General features: G+C 47.5%; 8 protein-coding genes across 12 annotated transcripts; 4 read left to right on the top strand and 4 right to left on the bottom strand.

Annotated features, from left to right (window-relative positions):
- Positions 1 to 6,105: 6,105 nt before the first annotated feature.
- On the bottom strand, positions 6,106 to 8,910 carry LOC9645394. Of its 3 annotated transcripts, XM_024666385.1 has the most exons (14): positions 8,511 to 8,909; positions 8,362 to 8,452; positions 8,198 to 8,282; positions 8,008 to 8,092; positions 7,892 to 7,961; positions 7,772 to 7,841; positions 7,674 to 7,719; positions 7,363 to 7,618; positions 7,086 to 7,291; positions 6,956 to 7,030; positions 6,815 to 6,884; positions 6,682 to 6,762; positions 6,525 to 6,604; positions 6,106 to 6,476 (listed from the first exon to the last, which is right to left on the bottom strand). In XM_024666385.1, the coding sequence occupies exons 1-14, from the start codon at positions 8,765 to 8,767 to the stop codon at positions 6,398 to 6,400; spliced, it is 1,551 nt and encodes a 516-aa protein (XP_024522153.1). In that variant the 5' UTR covers positions 8,768 to 8,909; the 3' UTR covers positions 6,106 to 6,397. The 3 variants fall into 3 exon arrangements, with proteins under 3 accessions (XP_024522153.1, XP_024522152.1, XP_024522154.1); XM_024666384.1 differs by having other exon boundaries at positions 8,008 to 8,282; positions 8,511 to 8,910; XM_024666386.1 differs by lacking the exons at positions 8,008 to 8,092; positions 8,198 to 8,282; positions 8,362 to 8,452 and having other exon boundaries at positions 8,511 to 8,907.
- LOC112343241 (pseudouridine kinase-like) lies at positions 8,470 to 11,284 on the bottom strand. The gene is made up of 10 exons (XM_024666387.1): positions 10,525 to 11,284; positions 10,360 to 10,479; positions 10,191 to 10,293; positions 10,087 to 10,134; positions 9,946 to 10,043; positions 9,790 to 9,904; positions 9,653 to 9,735; positions 9,388 to 9,584; positions 9,098 to 9,324; positions 8,470 to 9,011 (listed from the first exon to the last, which is right to left on the bottom strand). Exons 1-10 carry the CDS (start codon positions 10,582 to 10,584, stop codon positions 8,920 to 8,922), a joined length of 1,143 nt encoding a protein of 380 aa, XP_024522155.1. The 5' UTR covers positions 10,585 to 11,284; the 3' UTR covers positions 8,470 to 8,919.
- A 1,697-nt stretch (positions 11,285 to 12,981) lies between these two features.
- LOC112343260 lies at positions 12,982 to 14,831 on the bottom strand. Its single transcript, XM_024666414.1, has 9 exons — positions 14,589 to 14,831; positions 14,440 to 14,541; positions 14,268 to 14,389; positions 13,980 to 14,216; positions 13,908 to 13,920; positions 13,778 to 13,858; positions 13,624 to 13,732; positions 13,486 to 13,578; positions 12,982 to 13,418 (listed from the first exon to the last, which is right to left on the bottom strand). Exons 1-8 carry the CDS (start codon positions 14,781 to 14,783, stop codon positions 13,499 to 13,501), a joined length of 939 nt encoding a protein of 312 aa, XP_024522182.1. The 5' UTR covers positions 14,784 to 14,831; the 3' UTR covers positions 12,982 to 13,418; positions 13,486 to 13,498.
- A 2,375-nt stretch (positions 14,832 to 17,206) lies between these two features.
- Positions 17,207 to 18,742, top strand: LOC112343242 (dihydrolipoyllysine-residue acetyltransferase component 5 of pyruvate dehydrogenase complex, chloroplastic-like). Of its 2 annotated transcripts, XM_024666389.1 has the most exons (8): positions 17,207 to 17,344; positions 17,415 to 17,557; positions 17,612 to 17,865; positions 17,938 to 18,129; positions 18,177 to 18,264; positions 18,320 to 18,378; positions 18,425 to 18,508; positions 18,563 to 18,742. In XM_024666389.1, the coding sequence occupies exons 1-8, from the start codon at positions 17,256 to 17,258 to the stop codon at positions 18,665 to 18,667; spliced, it is 1,014 nt and encodes a 337-aa protein (XP_024522157.1). In that variant the 5' UTR covers positions 17,207 to 17,255; the 3' UTR covers positions 18,668 to 18,742. The 2 variants fall into 2 exon arrangements, with proteins under 2 accessions (XP_024522157.1, XP_024522156.1); XM_024666388.1 differs by having other exon boundaries at positions 17,415 to 17,865.
- A 217-nt stretch (positions 18,743 to 18,959) lies between these two features.
- LOC112343258 (cytochrome P450 71A1-like) lies at positions 18,960 to 20,620 on the top strand. Its single transcript, XM_024666410.1, has 2 exons — positions 18,960 to 19,847; positions 19,910 to 20,620. The coding sequence occupies exons 1-2, from the start codon at positions 18,984 to 18,986 to the stop codon at positions 20,525 to 20,527; spliced, it is 1,482 nt and encodes a 493-aa protein (XP_024522178.1). The 5' UTR covers positions 18,960 to 18,983; the 3' UTR covers positions 20,528 to 20,620.
- A 415-nt stretch (positions 20,621 to 21,035) lies between these two features.
- On the bottom strand, positions 21,036 to 24,120 carry LOC112343257 (pentatricopeptide repeat-containing protein At4g02750-like). 2 transcript variants are annotated; one of them, XM_024666406.1, is made up of 2 exons: positions 21,238 to 24,120; positions 21,036 to 21,184 (listed from the first exon to the last, which is right to left on the bottom strand). In XM_024666406.1, exon 1 carries the CDS (start codon positions 24,098 to 24,100, stop codon positions 21,566 to 21,568), a length of 2,535 nt encoding a protein of 844 aa, XP_024522174.1. In that variant the 5' UTR covers positions 24,101 to 24,120; the 3' UTR covers positions 21,036 to 21,184; positions 21,238 to 21,565. The 2 variants fall into 2 exon arrangements, with proteins under 2 accessions (XP_024522174.1, XP_024522173.1); XM_024666405.1 differs by having other exon boundaries at positions 21,036 to 21,322; positions 21,401 to 24,120.
- Positions 24,121 to 24,123: 3 nt separating this feature from the next.
- Positions 24,124 to 25,293, top strand: LOC9645393 (50S ribosomal protein L3, chloroplastic). Its single transcript, XM_002992698.2, has 2 exons — positions 24,124 to 24,762; positions 24,822 to 25,293. Exons 1-2 carry the CDS (start codon positions 24,159 to 24,161, stop codon positions 25,109 to 25,111), a joined length of 894 nt encoding a protein of 297 aa, XP_002992744.2. The 5' UTR covers positions 24,124 to 24,158; the 3' UTR covers positions 25,112 to 25,293.
- Positions 25,294 to 25,319: 26 nt separating this feature from the next.
- LOC112343254 (putative pentatricopeptide repeat-containing protein At3g15130) lies at positions 25,320 to 27,089 on the top strand. The gene has a single exon (XM_024666402.1). It carries the CDS (start codon positions 25,320 to 25,322, stop codon positions 27,087 to 27,089), a length of 1,770 nt encoding a protein of 589 aa, XP_024522170.1.
- The last annotated feature ends 6 nt before the right edge of the window (positions 27,090 to 27,095 follow it).

Below are 27,095 nucleotides of genomic sequence, written 5' to 3'. Positions count from 1 at the left end.
CTTAATAGAACGTGCCTAAGTGTGCAGTAGACTAACTTCACTATCAACCACTTTGGGGTTGATTATCATTTCACCAAGCAACTTTGTAAACACATTACTCATTATCACATGGATATGATATAAAAATCACAATATCTTGGTCATCTATAAAGAAACACCATGAACAATGCCAATATCATTATTTCAAAGGTTTATGTGAGTATCAAGTGTCAACTTAATTCGACAAAATGCAACATAAATGCCACACTCCACCGATAAAGACTTACAACACCCAACACCACTAACTTTTGTTCACAACACGGACAATCTCATGCCGTATTCTATCCGACCAAACTCAAAACTAATCTAACACCAAGCTACTCAAAGAGCAATAGCAAGGTTCCCCAGAAAAGAATTGAGCATTGTAATCCAAGCCTTCCAATAGCAAGTTTAGACAAAATAGTTTAGCGCTTCACTACTATCCATCCCATAACTCATCATTTGTAAGACCATCATTTCCAATATGCATCAAGGTAGGGACTCTTGATTGCATAGTGAACACAAGTAATAAGTCACACCTTGCTATGAATCATCTTTCCAAAAAGAGAAGATGATTTACATGTTTAATCCTTCGTCCCCGATGACTCTCTTTTCGGTCTTATCTTTAACTAAACCTCAAGCTTGCATTCGCACTGACTTCAGTCCAATCCAAGAAAAGTTTATGAGAGAGCATGGCAATGACTACTTGAACAAATAGACTAATCCCTTATAGTCTTGATTGATCTATTCATAATCATGCATAGGAAGGATCCACTAGTGCCGTGCTAAATAGCTACGGACCAGCCTATTTGCCACTCATAGCAAACCTAGGGAAGGTTTACTTTTACCTATGGTACATGGAATAACTCATGGAACCACTGATAGGCTAACATTAATTTTGCCAACTCAGAATGTAACCTTGAATTGCTAATGTGCCCCACTCATGAGCCCAAGCGCAAACTCATGCTAATGTGCCTCACTTATGAGCCCAAGTGCAAACTCGTGCAAACAAAACAACTCAATCCATCTTATGAGCCCAAGAGCAAGCTCACATCATAAGGTATAACAAGGTAACCAAATATATACCCAAGGAACAATTGTGAAGTCTTTGCACCCAAATATGTACCCATTTTGATCATTGTTTTCATTTCTACGTATGCAACGAGACTAATTGCCCAATCTCATTGGATAATACTTGCCGAGACTTACCCTCTAATACCAAATATAGCGCATGTGGTTTTTACCCTTTATCCTATGGTGATTTACCATAGGATAACCACGAAGTAGAACTTAACCCTCCATGTGCCACATGTTATATGCCATGTGTCCAAGGGATAGTGGTGTGGAACCCAAATTTTAGGGCCTTGGGCCATTGAATGAAGGAACAGTGTTAAACTCCCAAGCATGTAGCCAAGGAGCAATGGCACTAAAAAATGGAATGACTCCCAAGCACATAGCCCAAGGAGTGAAGGGATGGGAGCTCGGAGCAACTTGGATTAGTCCTAGAGCAACTAACATCCCAATGCCAAGACTAGCATGCAAAACGGAGCTAAATAGAGTCTGGCGCTATTTCAGCATACCGATGGCCTAACATGAGGATATGGGTACTCCACCAGCTAGCATGGTGTGGAGTTTGGGCTTAGACCCAAGCTGGATGCAAAACAAGGACAGGCACACAAATGGGAGCTAAATTATGCCTCAAGTTAGTCAGCCATGCCTGACCTACCCACTATCCCTACCATACATTTAGAACCCCCCACATCCTCCCCCCCCCCTCCTTCTTGAAGAACATATGCTTTGGGCTTTCACCCCAAGCCTCTCTTAGTACTAAGAGTTAGTCTCTAGGACAAGCTCAAAACTTGCTAAATATGGAATGTCTTTAGATTGCGAATTTGGACACGGGACGAACACCATCATGTTCAAGACAATCTCTACATTTTATAGATATACAAAATAAGCAAATCTAGACACTTTCTATAAATAGCATTTAGGACTGAAATAAGACTAACACAAAAGGCATGATAGCGAGGATGTTTGGCAGACACAGTAAGCTATCATCTAACGAATATTGAAGGACCAAGCTCAATATCCCGGGGGTTCCCAACACTAGCAAGTGCAAGTTAACGAATGAGTTTCTCTAACTAGGTTAAGTATGCTTGACTAATAGCACTTAGGAATTCCGTCCTTATGCTCATTTGGTCAAGTGCACACACAAAGATCAGTTTCTCAACTAGTTTAGGTGGAGACTGATAATGGGTTTAGCAATACCGACCTTCTGCCATCGTGGTAATAAGGAAAGAATATCCAAAAGGACTAACTGATAGATAACTTTTAATACCCGAAGTCACATTCGCAACAAGAAGGCTATCTTCAAGGCGATATTGAGAATGTAAATGCCAGAATGGCAACTCATTAACAAGTGATATAGGATTCTTAAACCTTTCTCAAAGCCTTCGAATCCACGGCTCAATCTTTTGAGCTTTACGAACCTCATCAAAAGAAGGTAGGTCTTGCTCTACACCTTGGGGACACTGAACATCAAGTACAACAACTGTCAATGGCACAGAATGTTCGTCTAGAAAATCCACAAATGCTGGAACAACAGGCTCATCAACAACATGATAAGAAAGCAAAGAAGAAAAAAGAGCTCGAGAAAAGGCATTAGCATCAACCATAAAACTCCCCGGGCGATGAACAACATCAAAATCATATATCTGAAACTTTAAAACCCACCAAGCAATACGACCAACTGAGTTCTTCCACTTCAATAATGAAGTAACGGCAATATGATCACCTTCTAGTAATGTCTGAGAACCATGTAGATATGCATGATGTTTCTCGAAACTCTAAACTGCTGCTAAACACTCTTTCTCTATCGTGGAGTAATTCACTTCCGCTAGTTGTAATGTATAGCTTATATATGCAATAGGATGGCATTGACCAAGCACACTCAGGCTCTCTTGCATTAACACACCTTCAAGACCAATATCAAAAGCATCCACGTGCAAAATGAAAGGTCAAGTGTAGTCAGGATATACTAACACCAAAGGAGTCATCAATAGCTTTTTGAGATCCATGAACACCTACTCACAATCCAGAGACTATATGAAAGATGACATTGATAACTTTAGCAACACTTGCAATGGTGCAGTGCGATCAGAAAGATGATCCACAAAACAACCGAGATATTGCACCTTGCCCAGAAAGTGTTGCACATCATTCACACACTTTGCAGTAGGGAACCTTAGAACAGCCACAAGTTTGTTAGGATTAACTTGCAAACCCTCACAAGAAATACAATACCCAAGATAAGTCGTGTCCTTGGACCCAAACACGCACTTCGACCTTTTCAACTTTAAACAAACATCTCGTAGCCGATCCAACACTCTACAAATATCATGGACATGCTTCTCCCATGTCCCTTCCGAGTGGATCAAGATATCATCAATGAAGTCAGCAGTCATCTCCAGCATATCGCAAAGAACCTCATTCATCATCCACTGGAAAGTTGTTAGAGCATTGTTCAAACCAAATGGCATCACCAAGAACTTATATAAACCAAACAGTGTAAAAAAAACAGTCTTAGGAATATCTTCTTCAACCATCGATACTTATCAATACCCAAAAGCAAGATCTAACTTGGTGAGCCAACAACTTCTCCCTAGACGATCCAAGAGATCAACAGTGTGAAAAAGAGGGTATACATCCAGAATCGTCACTTTGTTTAATGAACAATAGTCGATGCAGAAACAAATACTCCTACCAGGCTTTGTCACAAGATGAGGTTTACATGCCCAAGGACTTTACAACTTTCAAATAACACCCTTTTCCAACATCTCCTTGATGTTTGCACGTAAAATCTTGATCTCTTTGGGTGACCTAGGATGAATAGAAACTTTGATTGGATGAGTATCCCTAGTTGGAATCGGATGACGTGTGGCAATCTTGGCCCCAAATGTTAGGTCAAACTCAAAGAGATCGGCATACTCCTTCATGAGCCGGTCAACTGCTGCAATACAAAGACTGTTGGAGGAATCAGAAAAGGGAAGAACAGAACAAGACGGAAACATAAGAGGAAATAGTGAGAAGACAAAAATAATTGAAGTAGAGGTAGAAGAAGAGGGATGAAAAGGTATGGAAGTTAGAGCAATGGATGAAATATAAGAAAGTATGAGACAAAGGGGAGAAACTTCAAAGTCACATTTGGCATGATTACGTTGTAACCAATCCATACTAAGAATGAAATCAAAAGTTTGACTTGGCACCATTGTCAATGACTACAACCCAAACTCGAGATCGCCCACACGCACAACCAAGTCCACCTCATCCCGTGCACATGCATGTTTATGGCTATTGCCATAAAGAATGAAAACTGACTTTGCCGTATGACGCAAGTGTAGATGGCAACATGTGGCAACAAGTTGAACAATAGAAGATAAACTCGAACCTATATCAACTAACATGGAGAGAATAATAGGAGACCTTTTGGTATAAAAACGAGCTTGGAAAGTAAACACTTAATGAACTAGTGCCAAGTGAACCCCTTAATGATACTTCCGAAAGAAAGATAGAGGGATCACTAATTTATTCGCGCAAGGTCCTATCATTACTTACGCAACTCCTCGTTTCCCGAATGCATTTCGGTATCCAAACTTTCCACTACAGCAGCACCAACAGAATGTTGTTGACGCCAAGGTCTTCACCCAGGAAATGGTGGCCACCAATCTGGAAAACACCGACAACACTGATAAGTGTGACTAACTTCATCACATACCCAATAGCAAACATCACGGCCACGACCACATCTTTGCCTTTGTCCTTGGATGCAACATAAACTTAAGACCATATAGAAAGTGGACCGGAAGGAAAAGGCAACACCTCATAACGTTGTGCTAAGCAAAGAGCATCATCAAGGGTGGTTGGAGCAAGTGCATGCACAAGTCCGACAAAATTTTGACGAAGTGTTGGCCACAATATTTCTAGTTTGATCCACTCCGACATATTTGGCTCCACACGAAGCAAAAGGCTTCAGAAACAAAAGCCAAATTGCATCACTGACTCAGATGGCCCTTGACGAAGACGATATAATTGTTGGAAGGAATCATCACAATCGTTGGCATGTCCAAATGCACATTTGAAGATATCTAGAAAAACACTCCAATCCCCACAAGTAGTTGCGCTCAAACCATTGTATCACTATAGCTCCAACACATGGGAAACCCACACAAACATCGAGCATCATCTCAAGAATGATATGTGGCAATTACGGTGAAATGATCGAACCAATAGTACATATCATCCCCAAGATTCCCACAAAAGAACTTCGGCCGAACACGAGGATTGGCACCAAGAGTAGGAGGAGCTATACCACATGCCGTGAATGCCGCTATTAACTGAGTTTGGTTGTTCAATTGCAATTGCATAACATTAAACAATTGCACCAATTGCTACTTCAGAGTCAAAGGAGGAGGAGACTACTACTCTACCATGAAGATGAATGAAAAGGAAAGAGCAAAAGAAGAGAAATGAGAAAAAAAAAAACTAAAAGGAGATTTAGATAATGGAAAATAAATCTAAACTAAAATCTTGAACAAAAGAATAAAAGAAAGGAAATAGAAAAAATTAGATCTAGATGATATAAAAGCTAAATTTAAACTAAAATCCCAAATCCAAGCACTCATCCAAGGACAATAAAAGGTGCCCTTAATGGTGAGTCCATGGAATGAGTACAAAAAATGTGCATATTAATTAGCTCAAAAACCCTACTTTATATACAAGAGCAAGTGATCTGGATTGAAACCAATCCAACGGCTACCAACATCCCACTATGCTAATATTAATATACGGCATTATAATTGTACACTTGGACCTTATAGTCCCCCTTTTCTATAATTCTTAGATTCTATTTTGGGCAGTAACACTGTGCAGCTTCAAGCTATATACTGGAGTTCAGCAAGACAGCAAGACAAGATAAATTATCTAGTTTTGCAAGGGTAGAGTTTGTGTGTTGCCCTGCACACTGGATGTTCTTAACTACCTATAGCAATCCGATTTGAACGTGAAAGATCATTGGGTTATTGGCATAATGCATAATGTACTTTCCAGTCGGCGTCTTCTTTGCTTTGCTTTGTCTGCAAATCAGCTGGATGCCCGTGCTTCAAACATAAAAAACTATCACTAAGAGGCAAGGGGTGTATATCTATGTTGACGGATGGATGGATATAAACAAATCTGCTGCTTCTACTGTGCTGCTCAGCCGGGCTCGACGATGTGGATTTCCCTGCTTGGGTGCGCACCATTTCACATTCAAGTTGGACGGTTCCTGATGCTAGCAGGGACTTCTATGCTGGCCACGAACCAGCCGAGCCACCATGTTACGCTATACATCATACACGGACAGGCGATCCCCGATGTAACTTCTGCATATCGGGCAGTGTTTGCATCTTTCGGAGCACAAGCTGCCAACAAAGCCCGTCACGCCACCACAACGGAATTCAAACACAAACCTGCAAAGGACTCGATGTTTACACGGGAGTAACACCACGGCTATGTCACGCTCAAAGCACACCCGGCAAAGCACTTTCTCCTGCAGGGCCAAGAGCAAAAGCCAGTCAAGCTACACATAAATCACATATAATGTAGTGAAAAGGAGGAAGGCCGTACGCTCTGCAGGCGGTCAAACTCGTGCTGCTGATGCTTGGCTATTCGTGTTTGCTCCCCCAGAGCAGCTTGAAGCCTCCATATCTGCGTAAAAGCCACAGTGAGTCGGGCACTGGAGAAAACAAGCGCAAATTACCTCTTCAGCAAGGTCTTTCCGAGCCATTTTCTTGACAACATCGGGCGGAGGGCCAGTAAATGTGTAGTACCTGGAAGTACAAATCATGCATAAATGCCAACAAAGAAACCAGAGCCAAGACAGTTGATTTTCTTGTTTTACCCCGACGAGCTCGCAGATAAGAGCCGGACTTGTTCTTCTTTACTCTTTTCATCAATGGACCACCACCCAAGAAGCCTGCTCAAAGGCCATGAATTGTCAAGGAACAGAGAACTCTATATAGATGACTAACCTTGAGCCATGGTGAACAAAACCAAAGAATTCCTGCACCTGGGAGAAGATGTTCAGCGAGCTCTGCGACTCGTCACCTACGTGCATTAGCACGAGGAGCCTTTCCACGACACGCAAAACTGTAAGAAGAATAGCCAAGCCTTGCACGACCATCAGCGGCATCAGAACAACACCCACTGGAATGTTTACTGCTCCTGCTGGAGTTCCCTGAAAAGAATACAAAAGATAGTCAGCTTTGCTTGCTATCTTTGTTGACGGATAAGAAAAGAAAGTCTTACCTCGAGCTTCATACACAGTAAGATCTGCGATATCAATACTGGCGCTTTCAACAAATGTCCCCCTATGTCCTCCTTCCCACAAAAGCCGGCTTCGATGCCTTCGTCCTCAAGTACGATTGATGTGGAAGATGCACTGCAAAGAGATTCGTCTCTTTCCAGCGGCTTACTGGAAGACGATGAGGATGATGACAGAGATCCCCGAATCGAAGTGTTGGTCCATTTGGTGCAGACCAGGAAGGAGAAACACTCGGCAATACTGAGCAGCAATAAGCATTAGCAAAGGCTATAAACAATGCAAATGCAACGCTTACGCGTAGTTTATGAACAAGTCCCACCAGCCAAGCGATTCAAAATCCCCTACGCGGACAAGGAGTGAAAATTCCAAGTACTGATACCGAAAATCTTTTACCAGTTAATTTTAACAAGGTAAGAACGGTCGCAGCCACAAAGAAGACCATCGAAACAGATATCCAAAAATGCTGTCGAGGCACAGAATTAGCGCAGAGAAGTAGACCCTTTGGAAACTTACCGGAAGTGTTTCCCAGATTATATCATCAGTTAAACTTTCTTCGTCTGCCGGCATCAGAGCCCTGCACATCCTGCACAAAAAAGAAGTCAAATGAGAAGAAAGGACAACTTTAGTACCTGAAGTTATCAATTAAAATCAGGAGTTCAAGACCCAGCAATGGCACGAAGACAAGCTTGAGGCTCAACAGCGGCTCCGCATACACTGCACCACAGGAAAAAAGAAAAAACCAAAGCGGTGAAGGAAACACTTGCGTCTTTCCGGGGCTCGTAGAAAAACTAGTAGTACTTCCAAAGCGAGAGTTTTTACCTTCGCGGCTATGAAGGTAGGAGCACAAGAGGAGCTCAAATGCAACAAGCAGCGGGATGGCAACAACAGCATGACAAGGAGCCCACTACACCCGCGAGAAAGAAAAGGGAACCATCAGTGAAGAAAAAGCCAAGGGAATTCCCGCAAGAACAAGCAACACGTACATGCCTATCATGAGGTGGAGATGGTGCCGGAACGGAGAACCTCCCCCTAGAAACTATCCCATGAAACACCCACAGTGGAAGAAACACCCACCTGAGAGAGAGCGAGAGAGCTCAGAAGAAAGAAACTTATCTTGCTTGAGAGAACTCACCACCAAGACAAATGGAAGAAGAGATCGTGACGATGCGGAGGAGCCGAGGAGGTGGGGGAGCCGAGCTTGACAACGAGCAGGCAGGAGAAGGCCATCAAACTGCAGTAGGCGGCGAGCTTGCGGAGCGATCTTAGCACGCGAGCGCCGCTCATGACTCTCTGTGGCGGCGGAGGCATACTTCTCAGCGTGGGCGGCATGATGGAGGAGAATCCTCCCACTCCCACTTCCACCCAAGACGAAGCAATCCCTCCTCTCATCCCACGGGCATCCTCCTCGCATTCTCTCCTCCCCCTCCTCCCAGCTCGCTACAGTGGAAGCTACCTCTTCTAGCGCTAGCGTCGATTGCACGCCATGGGATGGGTCTTTTTCCACGCACCGCGCCTTCGCCCACCTCCACCGCCGGGACACACTAGGGTCTCCTGTCCCCCGGCATATGCTCCACGAATATCCCGCCATCTAACGATAATTCTCGCGCCATGCTCCGCGCAGCATCGCCATCGCCTGCGCCACCATAGGTGAGATCAATGCCAAGCTCATAGAACGAAGAACATCCATCGCTCTCGCAACACGTGAAAGAAAAAACTTACTCCAAAGATCCTGCCGCGAGATCACGTCGGGGACGTTGAGGTGCGACTCCACGGCTTGTTTGGCCACAGCGGTGCCATGGGTGACGCATCCCAACACGTCGCCGTCCCCTCTCGTCGCCAACCACGCGATGCATCCAGCCACCAGGCAGTCTCCAGCGCCGCTCAAGCTCGCCACTCGAGCCGCCGCCGCTGGAACGTGAAGGCAGCGGATTGAGAAGCTACTGCCGCTGCAATGCCCAAGATCACGATCACGATCAAAGCTTCCATAGTCAAGGAAAAGCAAGAGCTACCTTGCAGACTCCAGCGTGCAAGCTAGCGAGCCTTTGCTGCCCAGCGTCACAATAACATGCTTGACGCCTGCCTGGAGGAGGAGATGGATGTAGCGCTGCTCCTTGCTCCAGCCACTAGGAACTGGAGCAGTATCAAGACTCGATAGTGATTCTCCCATAGCAGCCAGTTCTTTCTCGTTTGGCGATACGTAAGCAAGCTGGAGAAAAAAAGAAAGAAAAGAAGCCTTTGTGAGCCACAGCTCGTGAATGATAAGATACAACTTACGTATTTGTAGAGGCCAGCAGCCCTGACGGACTTGGAAACTGATACTGGCTCGAACCACACCGGAACCTCTGCTTGCTCCGCCACTGGAGTTTCTCCGTTAGCAATTGATGATTTATGAGAAGTGGATGACTACTTACACTTGCAAGCTGTTTCCAGTGACTCGGGAGTGAGGTTGGCATCCAGTAACACAACCGGTGCTGCTTGGATGATGGTCGAGAATTGCGAGATCCAGTCCGGGGTCAGGTGTTTCTCCTGGAAGCTTGATCAGGAGAAGAAAGCACTGACATACTCACAACTGTTCCAGTGTCGGCTACACCAGCAGCGACTTCGCCCGTGGTGTCGAAAGCGATAGAGATGACTGGCGTGGCTGCTCCACAACACCTTCGAATGCCTGGAAACCTTCACTGTGAGCAAAACCAAGAGCGTGCTACTACCGTTTGTCGTTAAGCCCAGAGACTTCCAGTGATCCACCAGAGCATTTCCTAGGCAGAAATCTCAAAGTTTAGAAGAACTTGGGAAAGATCATAGCATCTTTAACCAGCAATGTCGTCCCCGACGATACTGATGAGAAACGAAGGCACTCCGAGCTTGGCCATGCACTCGGCCACATTTCTCCCGACTCCACCATGGCTGTACTTGACCTGCAAGAACCATAGTCACCAAAAGGACAAACACTTCAGTGGAGATTTTTTGTTTCGGGGAGATACCTGGCCGACGACTGTTGTGCCACGACTGAGCTGAGTGGAGGGAAAGGATTGGATGTCCGCTACCATGGCACCGACAACCACCGGAAGACCGCAGGAACTTGTGTTGTCACGATCAATGCTCTAGAAGCAAACAAAGTCAGTAGCAGCGCCAGGAGAGCGACTCACCGTCGTCGCAGCTTGAAGATGGCGAGCTATGGCCGAAACGCGGCTGTGCCCCGTCTCCATTCCTTGATAGGGCTTGGAAACGAGATCCACCTGGGCGATGAAGTTATTCGAGTGGATGTTTGCGAGTAAGACATAGGCGGCAGTGTTGGCTGGATCGAAGCATCCAGCAGCCCAATTCCTTCTCCTACAACACGATCATCGCGGCGCTCGTCCGCAACGGCTGCGTCAGCTACGCCAGGGATTGTTTGACTCGTTTTTGACACGGTCTCGTGGAATCACATGGACGAGACGAGGCAACTGTTTGAGCAGATTCCACACAAGAGCATGTACGCCTCAAATCCTCTCATTGCAGCATATACCCGGACTGGGCAACCTGATCATGCCCGACTCGTGGACGGGGACTCATGCCCGCGTGCTCGCCGTTTCAAAGGAAAAGAAGGTGTTGGATGCGATGCCCGTGTGGGACGTTGTGTCTTGGAACGGTTGTGATATCACCACATACGGCATACTAAGCACCATCTCTTGGAACGCAATGGTGCAGCAGTGGATTTCTCTACGAGGCTTGGCTTTTGTTTGAGGGCACTCTTACGGGTATGCTGTGCTCAGAAGGGTTATCGTGGCAAAGCCGCCAACTTGTTCCACACAATGGTTATGCTTGAGGGGCTTTTGCATCTGCAAGCTCTCGATGAGGCGGTTGGTTTGCTGGAAAGATGCCACAACACAATGACATGGCCTGGAATTCCAATCTCATGCGCATCACGGGGGCACGAGAGCTGATGAACGCAGCCCAGGAAACACCATTCCGGATGAGCTTCCGGAATGGTGTTTCCTGGGCTGCGTTCGGGAGCGCAAAGTTCGTGTTTGAAGAGACGGTTCTCGCGAGAGACGTTCTAACGTTTACTGCGATGGTGAGCCCGAGCTGGAAACGTGAAGGAGGCGAGACTTTGTTTCGAAAGAGTGTGGTCTCGTGGAATTCCATGCTCCAGGCCTACCCAGAACGACTGCGTGAGCGAAGCACTGGACTTGTTACACACGAGCAATGCCATGATCCACGCCAATTGTCTGCTTGACGACGCAAAATCTCTTTTTGACAGGCTACTAGTGACTTGGACTGGGATGATAGCCGCATATGCTCAGCTCGGGCACGTCCATACAAGTCTTCTCGGGCATTCCGGACAAGTGCTGGACAGGATTCCTTGCCGAGAGGTCCCGGCTTGGAATGCTGCGATCACGGGCTTGATCCAGGCAAGCACTGGAGCTGTTTGCGACAATGGGCCGCGCTGGGGGGATGTAACGTGTCTTCTGTCCGGCAGGCAAAGATTCACGAAAGCTTGGCTGCTGGCTGCTCGAACAACGGAAACTCGATCGGCATGTATGGCAAATGCCACCATCATCGCGTTCCAGCAGTGACGCTGCTGCTGCTGCATGGTCACGAAAATCTCCCAAGCTTGATCCAGACGGCCGCGGCGTACGCACAGAACGGCCACAACCCCGCGGCGTGGAGCTGTTTCGAGTCATACTGTGGATACGACTGTGAACCTTCGTCGCCAGGCACATTGTAACCGACAGAAGAACCGGCTAACGAGAATTGGTAGCGACAGGAACACAAGTGGAAGGTGTGGAATCCGAAGGATCAGAGCCTCCCTTGAATGAACAAGATGACGATGAGGAGGACGAGTTAAACAACATCGATCAAACTGGAGAGGAGCCAAAGATAAGTCATCTCGTAGTAGCGCAGTTTGAGAAGGTTTGGTTGTCTGAAGTTAGAGATGGAGTTGACTTTGTCTTTGCAGGTAACTAGATCAAAGAGCAAGTGGAAATGTATCCTCGAGGATGGGATTATGAACCTCAATAATCGTGACAGTCTTTTTGTATACCCTCAGGATGGAGAGTTCGATTGGACCCTTAGTTGAGGGGATCATATAAAAGTTCCATCAAAACTTACTTTGTAAAAATTCGAGAGAATCCAAAGAAGTTTTGGAAGAATTTTGATCGCGGTACCCGGGCTAAGCTCGGACACCCGAGGTCAGGCACCTCACCCTAAGACCCCACTCTCCCGCTCCATGCTCTTGCTCCCTTGGGCGTCTCGCCGGATCAGAATATATGATCTCGCTATCTCCTCGATCCTGTCATCCTTTGAGAAGCATTTCGTCCAGGAAACCACGTCGTGGCAGCGATTGAACTTCTCATCACGACTCCTACGTCTTGAGGCTGCATTACATCTGCCACTTCCTGCATGCTGCAATCTAGACACTGAAGCTAGCACAAAAGGAGGAAAAAAACATCTCTTACCCACAGTTCGTGAGAACGTTCTGATCCTCCTTCTTGCCTCCCTTCTTTCCACTGCTGGCTGTGTTTCGGACCTGAAATAAGTTCATGATACACAGACCTTAGGAATACAGACCGTGAATAACTGGGTGAACTTACGTCAGTTTTCGTCCGCCCACTCCAAGGAAAGGGTTAAAGGGTTTAAGACAATTTTATTATGGTATTTTTTAAAATTCCACTTTAATGTGATTGTTCGTTTATTCAGCGATTGCAGTATTGGTTGGACAGCCAGATTTTGGTTCTCCCGCTCCAGCTCACCGTCGCACGTTGACAAAACGTTGAGTCACGGTGAAGTTGTCTCTCACATTTGTTTTGTTTCTTCTTCAGGGCTCTTTAGCTTGCAAAGGAGAAACCCAGTGATAGATGGGTTGGAGCTGTAATGTCGGCATTGGCGCAAGCAAAGTACATGACGGGTATGATAACTTTGTAGCCTTTTTCATACGGAACAATAGTCACGGGCGACAATGAAGCATCGGCAGATTTGTTTCGTGAAGCTTTGAGACTGATGGAGAGGAGTACCACGGAAGATCCACACCTAGTGTACGAGAAAAGAGTCCTAGAATGTCCTAGAAAGAATTTATGTTCTAGTATGAGATTTTATTTGCTTTTGTCGACCTTTCAAACCCATATTACCTGGTTTATTGTATCATTTGCTTGATACCAAAGCGCTATAAGGTGTCTCATCGATAAATGGGGGCACTTCCCAGATTTCCGCAATGCTTTTGCCTAGAACACAACCAATCAAGGAGTTATATCGAAACTCGTTAGTACCTCTCGAAAGCTCCTCTTGATAACGAATTGGGAACTTTTCTCTCAGCTCCGGCTCTAGCTTGTTTAGTTTTTCTTCAAACCGTAGTTTAACAGCGGAAATGTACTCAGCCTGTAGAACAATACGAGTTAAAATCAAAGCCAGCTGCCAACGTACCAGCATTTGTGAACCGAGTTTTGGTCCATAAACTTTGTAAAACACGCGCACTATGTTGAATGAGTTGTCTTTGACGTCCTCCTATATTCATCATCCGCAGGGGAAATCATTAAAGCCTTTTGTAACTCACCTCGTAATCAGACCTGCATATATATATATAAAAGGAAGTTAATCAGACAACAAATCCACGGGGATCACTTACAAGTTATCTGCTAGCTCCACAAGAAGATTTGACAACTCTAGAAAGCAGAAGTGGAACTCATTCACCTCTTCTCCCCTCATTTTGTAAAGCAAGAGGTTGAGCAACTTGTAGTCGGCTGATTTGAACTCCAAAGCTCTGCGAGCATCTAGGATTGAAATTTGATCTTCTGGACCGGAACGACAAATGGATTGCTCTAGTTTCAAGTAATGGCATCCTTTCAAAAGTTCATTTGCCATCCTGCATTGTTTCAAGCAATGATTGAGCCAGTTGAATGGACATCAGACGTACCTATCCGTCCAGAGATTTCGAGCCGCGAGTTCCAGTTTAAGTCCATAAAAGGGATCCACGTCATTGACTGGGTCATGGATATCCTGCATTTTCTTGAGAGCTTTCTCGTATTCTACATCGACCTGTGCCCATAACAATTCAGATTATCCATAGGGCTCTTGGAATTACAGACCTCATACACATAAGCCTCCGTGAAAGCAAGAACTGGCAAGTACTTGAAGTTGTGTTCGTGGTTGCTGGGATCCAGGCCATGGAACATGAAATGTGAGATGCACTAAAAGCACGCGGTTGTCAGTCATGGAAATTGCAACTACATCTTACAAAATCATGGAGTGATGTTCTGGAGCGTTCCAAAGCTTCCAATGAAACATGAAGCCGATGAGGCAGGTCAAGGTTTTGGTTTTGCTGTGGAGCTGCAAGCTGACAAGCTCCCTGAGATGAGAAAGAATGGATAGGCTTCAAAAATCTTAAGCCACTCCTGCAAGTGCTAGCCTGCATCACCACGTTTACACTCATTGGATCAGGGATTCACAAGAACTTCTGTGAAGACTAAGTCACTGAGGATAGAATTTATAGTGACATTCTCAATAATATGCTATTTCTGCTCATCTGTCTAAGGTGCAGATTTAATACATATATATTCGTCTAAAACATCATAATACGAGGGATTGAGATCCTTCTGACCCACAAAAGATCATTGAAAGGGACAATAGAGTGCTACATATGTTTTGGACAGTTTTTAAAAACTTGTAGGACCAGATAAATAACTTATTTAACAAGTCAAACTTTATTGTCAGTAAATATAAAAATTGTATTGCTGGGACCTATTCTGCAATGCATGGATTTTTTTCTCTCTGTGGTCCCTCATCTTCTCTTCATTCGTGCTCGATCCCCCACAACCTGTTGTGCGTGTTGACAATATGTACGTCTGGTCTTGCTTGTCACAAGAAAGATTGGTGAGATCTCTTGTGGGCCCTTGTAGAATATAGAAGTGTACAATATAGCTGTACATATATAATTGTGGCAGGTGACGAGAGGATATTGTATTGTGTACATATTTATATTAATATAAACATAAAGATACATATCTGTCACAATTGGAATTAAGCTCCTCCATACCTCCCAACCCAACAAAAGATCACCAAAAAGAAACAATGGACAGTGCTAAGAATTGCAAATTAAGATGACAAAACAATCCAGCTAGAGATTTTATACAAGTGATGGCAGCAGAAAAAAAGAAAAGTATTGCATCTTGTTTTTGGTGAACCTTTATCTCTTGTACAATATACAATATATAACACCCACCGCAAGGAACGCAAGTATGCAGATATGACAATTGCTGTGGCCGTTTTCCAATCTCAACCCCCAAGAAGCATGAGGTAGACAGATTTGGTGGATGACACTCTGGCCAACAAAAGCTGTGAAAACTTGTTACAAAACATTACAAAAAAGGTTTGGCATTTCTTGGTGCAAAAATCCAAATAAAAGGCAGAAAATGAATGTAAACACTTTGAAATTTGAACAAGAATTGCCAATGTATGGTTTGGTGGATCTCCCTAGTGACACGAACCACAGGAATATTTTGAAAATATTCTATAGTTTGTGGAATTTAAGGCTATAACACCTTCAAGGGTTGAGAAGTTGGCCTCTTACTTGTTTCATCACAGTAGCATAAGCTAAAGTCAAAGTATTTGGACTATTTAGAGATTTTGACTATTTTTGAAGTTGATGGCTAATAAATGTTTTGTTATCATGTAACTCTTGCCATTTTATAGTTATTCCTTTTTATCCACACTTTATTTGCTGTAAATATAGTAAATTTTCTTATAATGAACCAATTGTTAAGTTTAGATCAATAGGCCATTGTAACAAAGAATCCAGGCCATGGAACATGAAATGTGAGATGCACTAAAGGCACAGGCTTGTCAGTTATGACAATTGCAACTACATCTTACAAAATCATGGAGTAATGTTCTGGAGCGTTCCAAAACTTCCAATGAAACATGAAGCCGATGAGGCAGGTCAAGGTTTTGGTTTTGCTGTGGAAATGCAAGCTAACAAGCTCCTTGAGATGAGAAAGAATGGATAGGTATCAAATATCTAAATATCCTTTTGACCCTCTTGAAAGGGACAATAGAGCGCTACAAATGTGGACAGTTTTTAAAAACTTATTTCCTAAGTGAACCAGATAAATAAACAAGTAAAACTTTACTATCAGTAAATATAAAAATTGTATTGTGACAGATAGGAAGCATGGGACCTATGATGCAGTACATGGATTTTTCTCTCTCTGTGGTCCCTCATCTTCTCTTTTCTCCTGTTTGATCCCCTGCAACCTGTTGCACGTGTTGACAATATGTACGTCTGGTCTTGCTAGTTGCAAGGAAGATTGGTGAGATCTCTTGTTGACCCTTGTAGAATATAAAAGTGTACAATATAGTTATACATATATAACTGTGGTAGGTGATGAGAGGATATTGTATTGTGTACATATTTATATTAATATAAACATAAAAATACATATCTGTCACAATTGGAATTAGGGATCCTCCCATACCTCCCAAAGATCATCAAAAGAAATAATTGATAGTGCTAAGAATTGTAACTTAAGATGTCACAGGTCATGGACTGTTGCGAATGATGCTTGTTATCTATAACAGGCTAAAGTATTACGTCTTGTTTTTGGTGAACCCTATCTCCTGTAAAATATAAAGTACACAATATACAATATATAACACCCACCACAAGGAACGCAAGTATGCAGATGTGACGATTGCTGTGGCCGTCTTCCAATCTCGACCCCCAAGAAGCATGAGGCAGACAGATTAGGCAGACGACACTGTGGCCAACGAAAGCTGCGAAAACTTGTTACAAAACATTACAAAAAAAGTTTGGCATTTCTTGGCACAAAAATCAAAATAAAAGGCAGAAAATGAATGTAGGGATTCATGTAAGACACTTCGAGATTTGAACAAGAATCACCAGTGGATGGTTTGGTGGATCTCCCTAATGGCGCTTGAGGAGCTCCTGCTAGGATATACTAGGGCTCCGTGCCCCCGTCACCGCCGAGACTGCTGGTAAAAGCATTTTTGTCGCCATGGGCGGGAAGTAAGATTCCTTGCTCCCAACACTGTGCAACCACCGCAGCTCACGGCACACGATGCTTTCTGGAAGAGCATGGCATCTTCGTCCCCTAGTATCACTACCAGTGGCTTCTCGTTTGCACCTGAGGAGCAACATCACCTTCATTGGGATAAAGAAAGAGATTGTCTGTGCCAGTGCATCCTCAGGTAATCGCTGTAGATTTTACGACTGTCGTTGCTGCCAATGTAGAACTTGCACAGCTGATGATAGCCCAAGCGAGCAAGCCCCGTCCCTTGCAGATCTGCAAACATTTGCCTCCACCACGATTTCTGAGCTCATGAAAGAGGAAAAGAAACTCGATGGAGCTTTGCTGAGACATGATAGTGACACGGTGTTACCTTTCACAACATTGCAAACTCTCATTTCGGAATATATGGTGGAGAGCCTCAGTGTGCCCACTTTTAGAGTTGGATATACGATCACAACGACCGCACTTGACATTCTCTACCAACAAGTAAGCTCTTCTCGCGGACGCTAATACATCCTTTTCCTTCTTGGCTTTATCCCTTTACTTTATCGACTTTAGATCAAATGCAAAGGTGTCACCATGACTGCTTTGTTGGCCAAAGCCACTGCGTTAGCGCTTGCTCAACACCCAGTTGTGAACGCAAGATGCAAGGATGGGAAAAGCATCTCTTACAACTCCAGCATAGATCTTGCGGTTGTCGTTGCCATCGATGGTGGTCTCATCACACCCGTGCTCCAAAATGCTGACAAAGTAAGCCAAACTCTCAGCCTTCGCTCAGCGTCTGTGCTTGTTTTCAGATTGACATTTATTCCTTATCACGGGAGTGGAAGAAACTTGTGAAGAAGGCCAGGGCCAAGCAGCTCCAGATATCCGAGTGCATGGGTGGTAAATATTGTGTTTTAAGTTGGAGTCAATTGTTATACTCATTGCATTAATTCAGAAACTTTCACCATTTCCAACATGGGAATGTTTGGAGTGGATCGCTTTGACGGGGGCCAAGTATGTAGGTCTGTCTAGTTTCGGGATCAATGCTATTCTTTTGCAGAGTGCGATTCTGGCAGTAAGTTCATCTAGACCCACCATTGTTACGTCCGGAGCTGGCCTTTTCAGGGTGGAAAGTCAAATACAGGTAAACTTTGTGATCTAATGTGATCTCGGTATTTGACCACGCTTTGCGAGACAGGTGAATGTTACTGCTGATGCTCGGATCATTTACGAGGCTGAAGTTGCGGCTTTTCTACAAACTCTATCTAAAATCATCAAGGATCCTAAGGATCTCACCTTATAGCGTAGATTATATCCCATCTAGAATCTTGTGTTTTAATTACTATAGTTAAAAACACATTCTTATATTGCTGTCTAAGTTGGGCCTTCCATTATTAAAATATGACAGAATAAATTTTGCTTGTTGATTTTTGTATGTAAAATATAATGTATTGGGGAATGGGACCATCTGTCACAATTGGGATCCTCCTGACCCACAAAAGATATTGAAAGTGACGATTGAGCAAAAGCTACATATATACTTATATATTTGTCGCAAGATACCTAAGTATATTCCAATCTGTATACATAAAGAACTAAGCTTACTTCCACATGCCAGTATGCTAGAAATGATTCTTACAATTGTGCTCACGCTTGGTCTCATACTAGTTGTGCTCTTGTGTACTAACAAGCGAAATCAAAGTTTTCCACCATCTCCAAGAGCGCTGCCCATCATAGGCCACATTCATTTGGTAGGAAAGAAACTTCCGCATGAGTATCTTTTCCGGCTTGCAAAGCAGCATGGAGGGCTCATGTACCTGCAGCTGGGGAGAATCAAGACACTAGTAGCTTCGACACCAGCTGCTGCAGAAGAAGTTCTCAAGACTCATGACCGTGCATTTGCTTCCAGGCCTGCAAACTCAGCAGCCAAGTATTTTGGGTACGACGCGACGGATTTGGTATGGGCTCCTTACGGTGATCACTGGAGGCATTTGAGGAAGATTTGCACTCTTGAGTTTTTCATTACAAAGCGCGTGCAGATGTTCCAGCCCGTGCGGAAGCTGGAAATGTCCATGCTCATCACGGAACTTGTGGAAGCATGCAACCAGAGAAGGCCTGTAGATATGACTTCCAGGTTTTTCCAATTCGCCTTCAACACCATGAGCCGCATGGTGTTGAACAAGAGCATTTCGGACGCCTCAGGTAGTGAATCTGAAAAGCTGAAAGAATTCCTCAACAACCTCAATGAAGCCTCCAAAGTTGGGAATGGTCTGCAAATCGGGGATCTTATCCCATGCCTCAGCTGGGCTGATCCCAAAGTCTTCAGGATCAAGTGGCTCCAAACACAACTGGTGAACTACCTTGGAGAGCAACTTCAAGAGCACAAGAAAAACCGGGAGTCTCATGACGAGGTGAAGGATTTTATGGACGTTTTGATTGCTGGTGGAGTTCTAGATGATACCAGAATCAAGGCGTTGACTTCGGTAAGACATAGTCTAATTCGGGAGACGTTTGAAGTACTAACTTGTTGTTTTCGCGTCTCAAGGATATGCTTGCAGCAGGTACAGACGCCATCGCAGTCACAATTGATTGGGCTCTGGCCGAGCTCATGAGAAATCCCGAGTTAATGCAAGAAGTAAAACAAGAACTGGAGGAGGTTGTCGGAAGCAAAGGTACCGTGGAGGAGGAGCATATCCCAAAGCTCGAGTTTTTGCAGGCCATAGTCAAAGAAACACTTCGCTTACATCCTCCGGCACCTTTGCTAGCTCCTCACGAATCCGTGGAATCTTGTAACATCTGGGGATACAACATTCCTGCAGGAACAGGGCTGCTGGTGAATGCGTATGCTCTTGGAAGAGATGAATCTACTTGGAGCGAGGCCAACAAGTTTAATCCCAAACGTTTTCTGGAGACAAAGTCTGATGTGCAAGTCACAGGTCAGAACTTCGAGCTGATACCCTTTGGATCAGGCCGAAGAATGTGTCCCGCATTGAGCATGGGTCTCACTATGGTGCACTATGCTCTGGCTACAATGCTGCACACATTTGAGTGGAGCCTCCCAGATGGAAAGGACGAGGTCAATATGAAAGCTTACTTTGGCATTGTTTTAATCAGAGAGGAACCCCTAATGCTCGTCCCACGACTGGCAAAATCATGTCCTTGATCCAGCAGCCAACAAGAGAGGTTGTTTTGTTTTAATAAGAAGAGCTGATTTCAGCTCTCGAGCAATCCTACTTGGCTCTAATTGAAATTTTAATGGGTGATTCATTAACGTGGCTTGGAGGCGGAGATGGATGTAGTGTTGCTCTTTGCTCAGCCACTAGGAACTAGAGCAGTGTCAAGACTCCGATAGTGTTTCTCCCAAACCAGCCAGTTCTTTCTCGTTTGGCGATATATAAGCGAGGACACTAAACAGTTTCGTCCGCAGTACTTTCTTCTCCTGGTCAAGTTTCCAGGAGAAACACTTGACCCCGGAATGGATCTCACAATTCTCATCCAAGCAGCACCGGCTGTGTCGCTGGATGCCAACCTCACTCCCGAGTCACTGGAAACCGCTTGCGAGTGTAAGTGGTTATCCAATTCTCATAGATCATCAATCGCTAACGGAGAAACTCCAGTGGCGAAGCAAGCAAATGTTCCAGTGTGGTTCGAGCCAGCATCAGTTTCCAGTATCGTACGTAAGTTTTATCTTATAATTCATGAGCTATGACTCACAAAAAGGCTTTTCTTTTTGTTTTCTCCACTGCGAGCAAAACGGAGAGAGAACTACTACCGTTCGTCGGTAAGCCCAGAGCCTTCCAGTGATCCACCAGAGCATTTGCTAGGAAGAAATCCGAAGTTTAGAAGACTTGGAAAGATCATTGCCTCCTTTACCAGCTATGTTCGTCCCCTACAACACTGATGAGAACGAAGGCGAGTTTGGCCATGCACTCGGCCGCATTTCTCGCGACTCCAGGGCCTGCAAGAACCATAGTCACCAACAAGACAAGCTTTTCAGTGGCGATTTTTGTTTTGAGATCTTTTGATCGGGAGGTACCTGGCCGACGACTGTTGAACCGGCAACACTTTTGTCGCCATGATAGAGCGCAAGGAGAAGCGAGTTTATACTCACCGTCGTTGCAGCTTGAAGATGGCGAGCTCTGAAACGCGGCTGCGCCCCGTCTCCATTCTCCGAAAGCTTTGGAAAGGAGATCCAACTGGCTTACTCCTCGCCCCGGGAGTGGATGTTTGCGAGCAAGACGTAGGCGGCAGCGTTCGCTGGATCGAGCTCCATCACCCAGTCACCACCCACATCCACACCGCTGCTACCCAACAGAGTCGCCCACGCCACTGGATCCGGGTGGAAGGGCATATGTCGGATCAAGTCCTCGGCTTGCTCGGCCATGGCTGCTCGTCCCAGTCCGTCGATCACACACATGTAGTGCGTGGGAGCCGCGTCAACTCCCTGGTAGTCTCGCTGGAGGAGCGACTCAAAGCTCCACCTCGCGGTTTCCAGCATCCCGCCATGGCTGCACGCCGACAGCAAGCTCACAAACGTGATTTCGTCCGGCTCCACGCCCTCCACATTCATCACTCGAAACAGCTCCACCGCCTCGGGGTTGTGCCCGTTCTGTGCATACGCCGCCACCATCGCGTTCCAGCACACGAGCTCCTCCTGCTTGCAGCCATGACGCTGCTGCTGCTGCTGCTGCTGCATGGACACGAAGATCTCCCAAGCTCGATCCAGCCGGCCGCATTTGCCATACATGCTCAGCAACGCATTGCCAACTTTGATCGAGTTTGCGTTGTCCGAGCAGCCAGCAGCCAAGCCTTCGTGAATCTCTGTCCCGTGCCGGATTGAGGACATGTTGCCGCACGCATCTAAGACCTCGATGTACGTTACTTCGCTTCCTCTCAGTCCTTCCACGTCCATTGTGGCAAAGAGATCCAGTGCTTGCCTGGGATGCCCGCTGAGGGCATAGCCCGTGATCGCAGCATTCCAAGCCGGGACGTCTCGGCAAGGTATCCTGTCCAGCACCGCTCGAGCTCCTGCCATGTCTCCGTTGTTGGCATACGCCGCCACCATAGCCGTCCACACAACCACGTCCTTCTTGTCCGGAATGCTCGAGAAAACTTGCATGGCTTTCTGGACGTGACCAAGCTGAGCATACGCGGCGATCATCCCAGTCCAAGTCAGTAGATTCCTGGTGGCCATCCTGTCAAAGAGAGATCTTGCGTCGTCGAGCAGACCATTACGAGCAAAGGCGTGGATCATGGCATTGCAGCACACAAGGTCCGGCTCGGGTGTTTTCGCAAACAAGTCCAGTGCTTCGTCTACGCAGTCGTTCTGGGCGTAGGCCTGGATCATGGAATTCCACGAGACCACGTCGCGATGCGGCATTCTCTCGAAGCAAAGTCTCGCCTCCTTCACGTTTCCGGCTCGGGCGTGGGCCGTCACCATCGCAGTAAAAGTTAGAACGTCTCTCGCGAGAATCGCCTCTTCAAACACCACCTTTGCCTCTCGCATCAGCCCCGCGCTCCCGAGCGCAAGTATCATCTCATTGCACGACACCGCATCCCGGCGAGGTATCCTTGAAAACGAGGCTTGCGCTTCTGCCAAGCATCCTCCTTGCGAGAATGCAACCACCAACGCAGCCCAGGAAACACCATTCCGGAAGCTCATCCCATCGAACCATGCTTTCGCAGCCCTCGTGTCCCCGTGCTGGGCATGAGCTATGATCATGGAATTCCAGGCCATGTCGTTGTGTTGTGGCATCTTTCCGGCAAAGCCAACCGCCTCATCGAGATCTTCCAGATGCACAAGCCCCTGAAGCATAGCAGTCCAAGAAACTACGTTCCGAACGGGCATTGTGTGGAACAAGTTGGCGGCTTTGCCCATGTAACCCTTCTGAGAAAACGCGGTCAGCATACCCGTCCAGGACACCACATTCTTGTCCCGAGTGCTCTCAAACAAAACCCACGCTTCGTCGAGAAACCCACTGCGGCAGTAAGCCTGCACCATTGCGTTCCAAGAGATGGTGCTTCGTTCTGGCATATCGTCGAACAAAGCCTTTGCCTTCTTAAGATGCCCGTTCTGGGTATGTGCTGATATCACAACGTTCCAGGACACAACGTCCCACACGGGCATTGCATCGAACACCTTCTTTGCCTTTGAAACGGCGCCACCCTGAGAGCACGCGGTCATGAGCCCCGTCCACGAGAACAAATCACGCCGGGCAGACACTGTCATCGTCTCAAACAAGCGCTGGGCATCGTCAGGTTGCCCACTCCGGGCATATGCTGCAATAAGAGCATTCGAGGCGTACGTGCTCTTGTGTGGCATCTGCTCAAACAGCTGCCTCGCCTCGTCAATCCATCCGCTGTCGATGTAGCCCTTGATCATGGCATTCCACGAGACCGTATCAAACACGAGACGCGATGTGTCAAACAAATCCCTCGCGTAGCTCACGCAGCCGTTGCGGACGAGCGCCGCAATCATCATGTTGTAGGAGAAGGAATTGGGCTGCTGGATGCTGCGGAAAACCCCCGCGGCATCCTCCACGCTCCCGCAAGCGCCATACATTTGCACGAGCAGATTGGCCAGGAACTTGTCCCGTCCCACATCCCTCCCGCTCGCCACGATCTGCGAATGCAGCCGCCTCGCATCGCGGAGCACACCCGAGCTCGTGCATTCCCGGATCAGAAGCTCGATCGGCAGCGCCAGGCATTCCTCCCGCGCCAAGTTCTTGCCGCGCATAGACTGCTAGCATCCTCCGAAAATTAGGGTTCTAGCACGTTTGTCCGACGTGGCGGATATGGCCGCTATGGCGACTGGATTGTCTTGGGCACGGCCAGGTACTACGAGCTGTAGCGCGAGGCAGGGAATCAGCATTGGCCCTGGCACTGGCATTGGGTGCTTGCGATCGAGAGCGCGATTCCTCAGCAGTGGTCTCCAAATTTCTTGGCCGCCCAGCAGCAGCACTGGCAGCAGTAGCATTGGCATCGGATTGACGAGGAGGAGGAGGAGAAGCGTGATTGCAATGAGCTACGAGGCTGGAATCGGTGTGATGGGAACCAAAGTGGGGATGATGACCCACTTCATGCCCGATGGCCGAGCGATCCCAGTCACGGTGATTGGATTCCACGAAGGGAACATCGTGACCCAGGTGAAGACCGAGCCCACCGACGGCTACAACGCGGTCCAGGTCGGCTACCTCCGCGTCCGCGACACCAAGCTCACCAAGCCGGAGCTCGGCCACCTCAACAAGATCGGCACCATCCCCATGCGCCACCTCCAAGAGTTTCGGCTCGTCAGTGTGGATGGATTCGAGCTATCGCAGCGGCTCAACGTCGAGGACATCTTCAAGGTCGGGGATCTAGTCGATGTTTCTGGCAAGAGCATCGGCAAAGGCTTCCAAGGTTAGATTTTGATCTTTCCAATGTTTTGTTTGTCACTCACCGGTGTGATCCAACTCCAGGGGGTATCAAGCGCCACAACTTCAAGCGGGGACCCATGACCCACGGATCCAAGAGCCACAGGCAGCTGGGATCCATCGGCGCTGGAACCACGCCGGGGCGTGTGTATCCCGGGAAGAAGATGCCCGGCCGGATGGGCTTCCAAAAGACAAAGATCCGCAAGCTCGAGATCATCAAAATCGACCCGGAGCTGCGGGCAGTGCTCGTCAAGGGCGCTGTTCCTGGCAAGCGTGGCAACCTGTTGAGAATCACGCCCGCCAAGATAGTTGGCAAGAACATCCCCAAGAACTAGAGCATTAGAAGGAAGAAAAAAGAGTTTTTGTTGTAAAGAGTGACCTTAAGATTGGAGCTTGGAGAGTGCTGCGCGGAAAGCTTGGAATTGCCGGCATGGCGACGACGAGGGATCATCGAAGCTGGTAAGAACATCCCAAGAACTAGCATTAGAAGAAGAAAAAAAGAGCTTTTCCTGTAAAAGGAGTACCTTGTGCTAAGGGCGGGCAATGGAGCTGCGGGAGAGTGCTGCGCGGCAAGAGCTCGGAATTGCCGGGCAAAAATCATCGATGGTGACGACGAATCGAAGCTGGCTGCTGGCGGCGTCTAAGGCTTGCAGCGACAGTGACAAGGCGAGGCAAATTCACAGCGCGGCCGTGGCGAGCGGGCACGACCGAGACGTGGTTGTGTCAAGCGCGCTGGTGACCATGTATGCCAAGTGTGGAGCCCTGCGAGAAGCTTGCACCGTCTTCCACTCCATCCCCAGCACCGCTCGCGACGTCGTCTCGTGGACGGCGCTCATGCTCGCGCACGCCAGCAATGGCGCCGAGGAGCTCGCCCTCCAGATCTTCGCCACCATGATCCGCCACCACTGCGCTCCCGACGCCCAGAGCTTCGTCGTGGCACTCAAGGCTTGCACCAAGCTGGCGGCCAAGGAGAGTTCTTGCACCACGACGAAGATGGCGAGCTTGGAGAGAGGCATGGCTCTTCACTGCCAGGCGGCCAAGAGCGGCTGCGAGCTCCACCTGTTCGTGGCCAGCACCCTGGTGGACATGTACTCCAAGTGCGGCTGCATGGAGGAGGCGGCCAGAGTGTTCGAAAGAATGCCCGCTCGCAACGTCGTCTCCTGGACTGCGCTCATCCACGGCTATGCCAGCAATGGAGACGGGCTCAAGAGCTTGGAGCTGCTGGAGCGGATGATCCCCCTGTGCCGCCCAAACTCCCAGACAATCGTCGCCGCGCTCAAGGCGTGCTCGAGCTTGGCCGCCCAAGAACAGACCCAGCCTCTGATGGCTGACAGTCCAGTGACCATGATCAAGGTGGCGGCGCTGGCGCGAGGCTTTGCGATCCACTCGCGGCTGATACAACCCGCTGCTGTCGATGACGTCCTGGTTGCAAACACTCTGCTCGATCTCTACGCCAAGTGTGGCAGCATGAGCGACGCCCAGCGCGTGTTTGACAGCATTCCATCGAGCTCCAAGACGGTGGTGTCGTGGAACGCACTGATGCTGGGATACGTCCACAACGGGAGCGCTGCCACTGCTCTCGATGCCTTTGCGAGAATGCCGGACTGTGGCCTGGAGCCCGACGCTCACACCTTCGCAATCCTTGTCAATGCGTGTGGAAGCTGCGCGGCCGTGGAGCTTGGGAGATTCATCCACAGGGAAGCATCCCGGCTTGGGGTCCTAGAACAATTAGCGAGCGCTTCTTCTTCTTCCAGCATCGTGGTCGCAAACTCGCTGGTGGATTTCTATGCCAAGTGTGGGAGCCTGGACCACGCCCAAGCCCTGCTCGATTCGTGCGCCAATCGCGACGTGGTGACATGGTCCGCGCTGCTCGACGGCTACGCGCGCCTCGGCGACATGGATCTCCTCTTGGCCTCGCTGCGCCAGATGCTGGACGAGGGATTGGAGCCCAGCAGCGTCACATTCCTGTCGCTGCTCACGGCGTGCAGCCATGCCGGCCTGGTGGAGCGATGCAAGCAGGTCCTGGCCAAGATCCCCCGAAATCTGCGATCGCTGGAGCACTACCACATCCTGATCGATGCCCTGGGCCGCGCGAATCAGCTCGGAGAAGCCCTCACGCTGGTGGAGGCGATGCCCTTCGACCCCGACCCCGTTACCTGGCTCACGCTCCTCTCGGCAGCTCGCAAGTGGAACAATCTGGGCGTGGCATCGCTCGCCTTCCAAATGCTGGTGGCAATCGATCGCGACCACGCCCACGCAGCCTCCGCCTACGTGCTCATGGCCAATACGGCCACCATAGCTGGGAAGAACTAGGTTTAA

Source organism: Selaginella moellendorffii, unplaced genomic scaffold (genome assembly GCF_000143415.4).
Source record: "Selaginella moellendorffii unplaced genomic scaffold, v1.0 SELMOscaffold_140, whole genome shotgun sequence".
Classification (NCBI taxonomy): Eukaryota; Viridiplantae; Streptophyta; class Lycopodiopsida; order Selaginellales; family Selaginellaceae; genus Selaginella; species Selaginella moellendorffii.
Note: the sequence above shows the minus strand (reverse complement) of the source record. Positions and strands in the feature narration are given on the sequence as shown.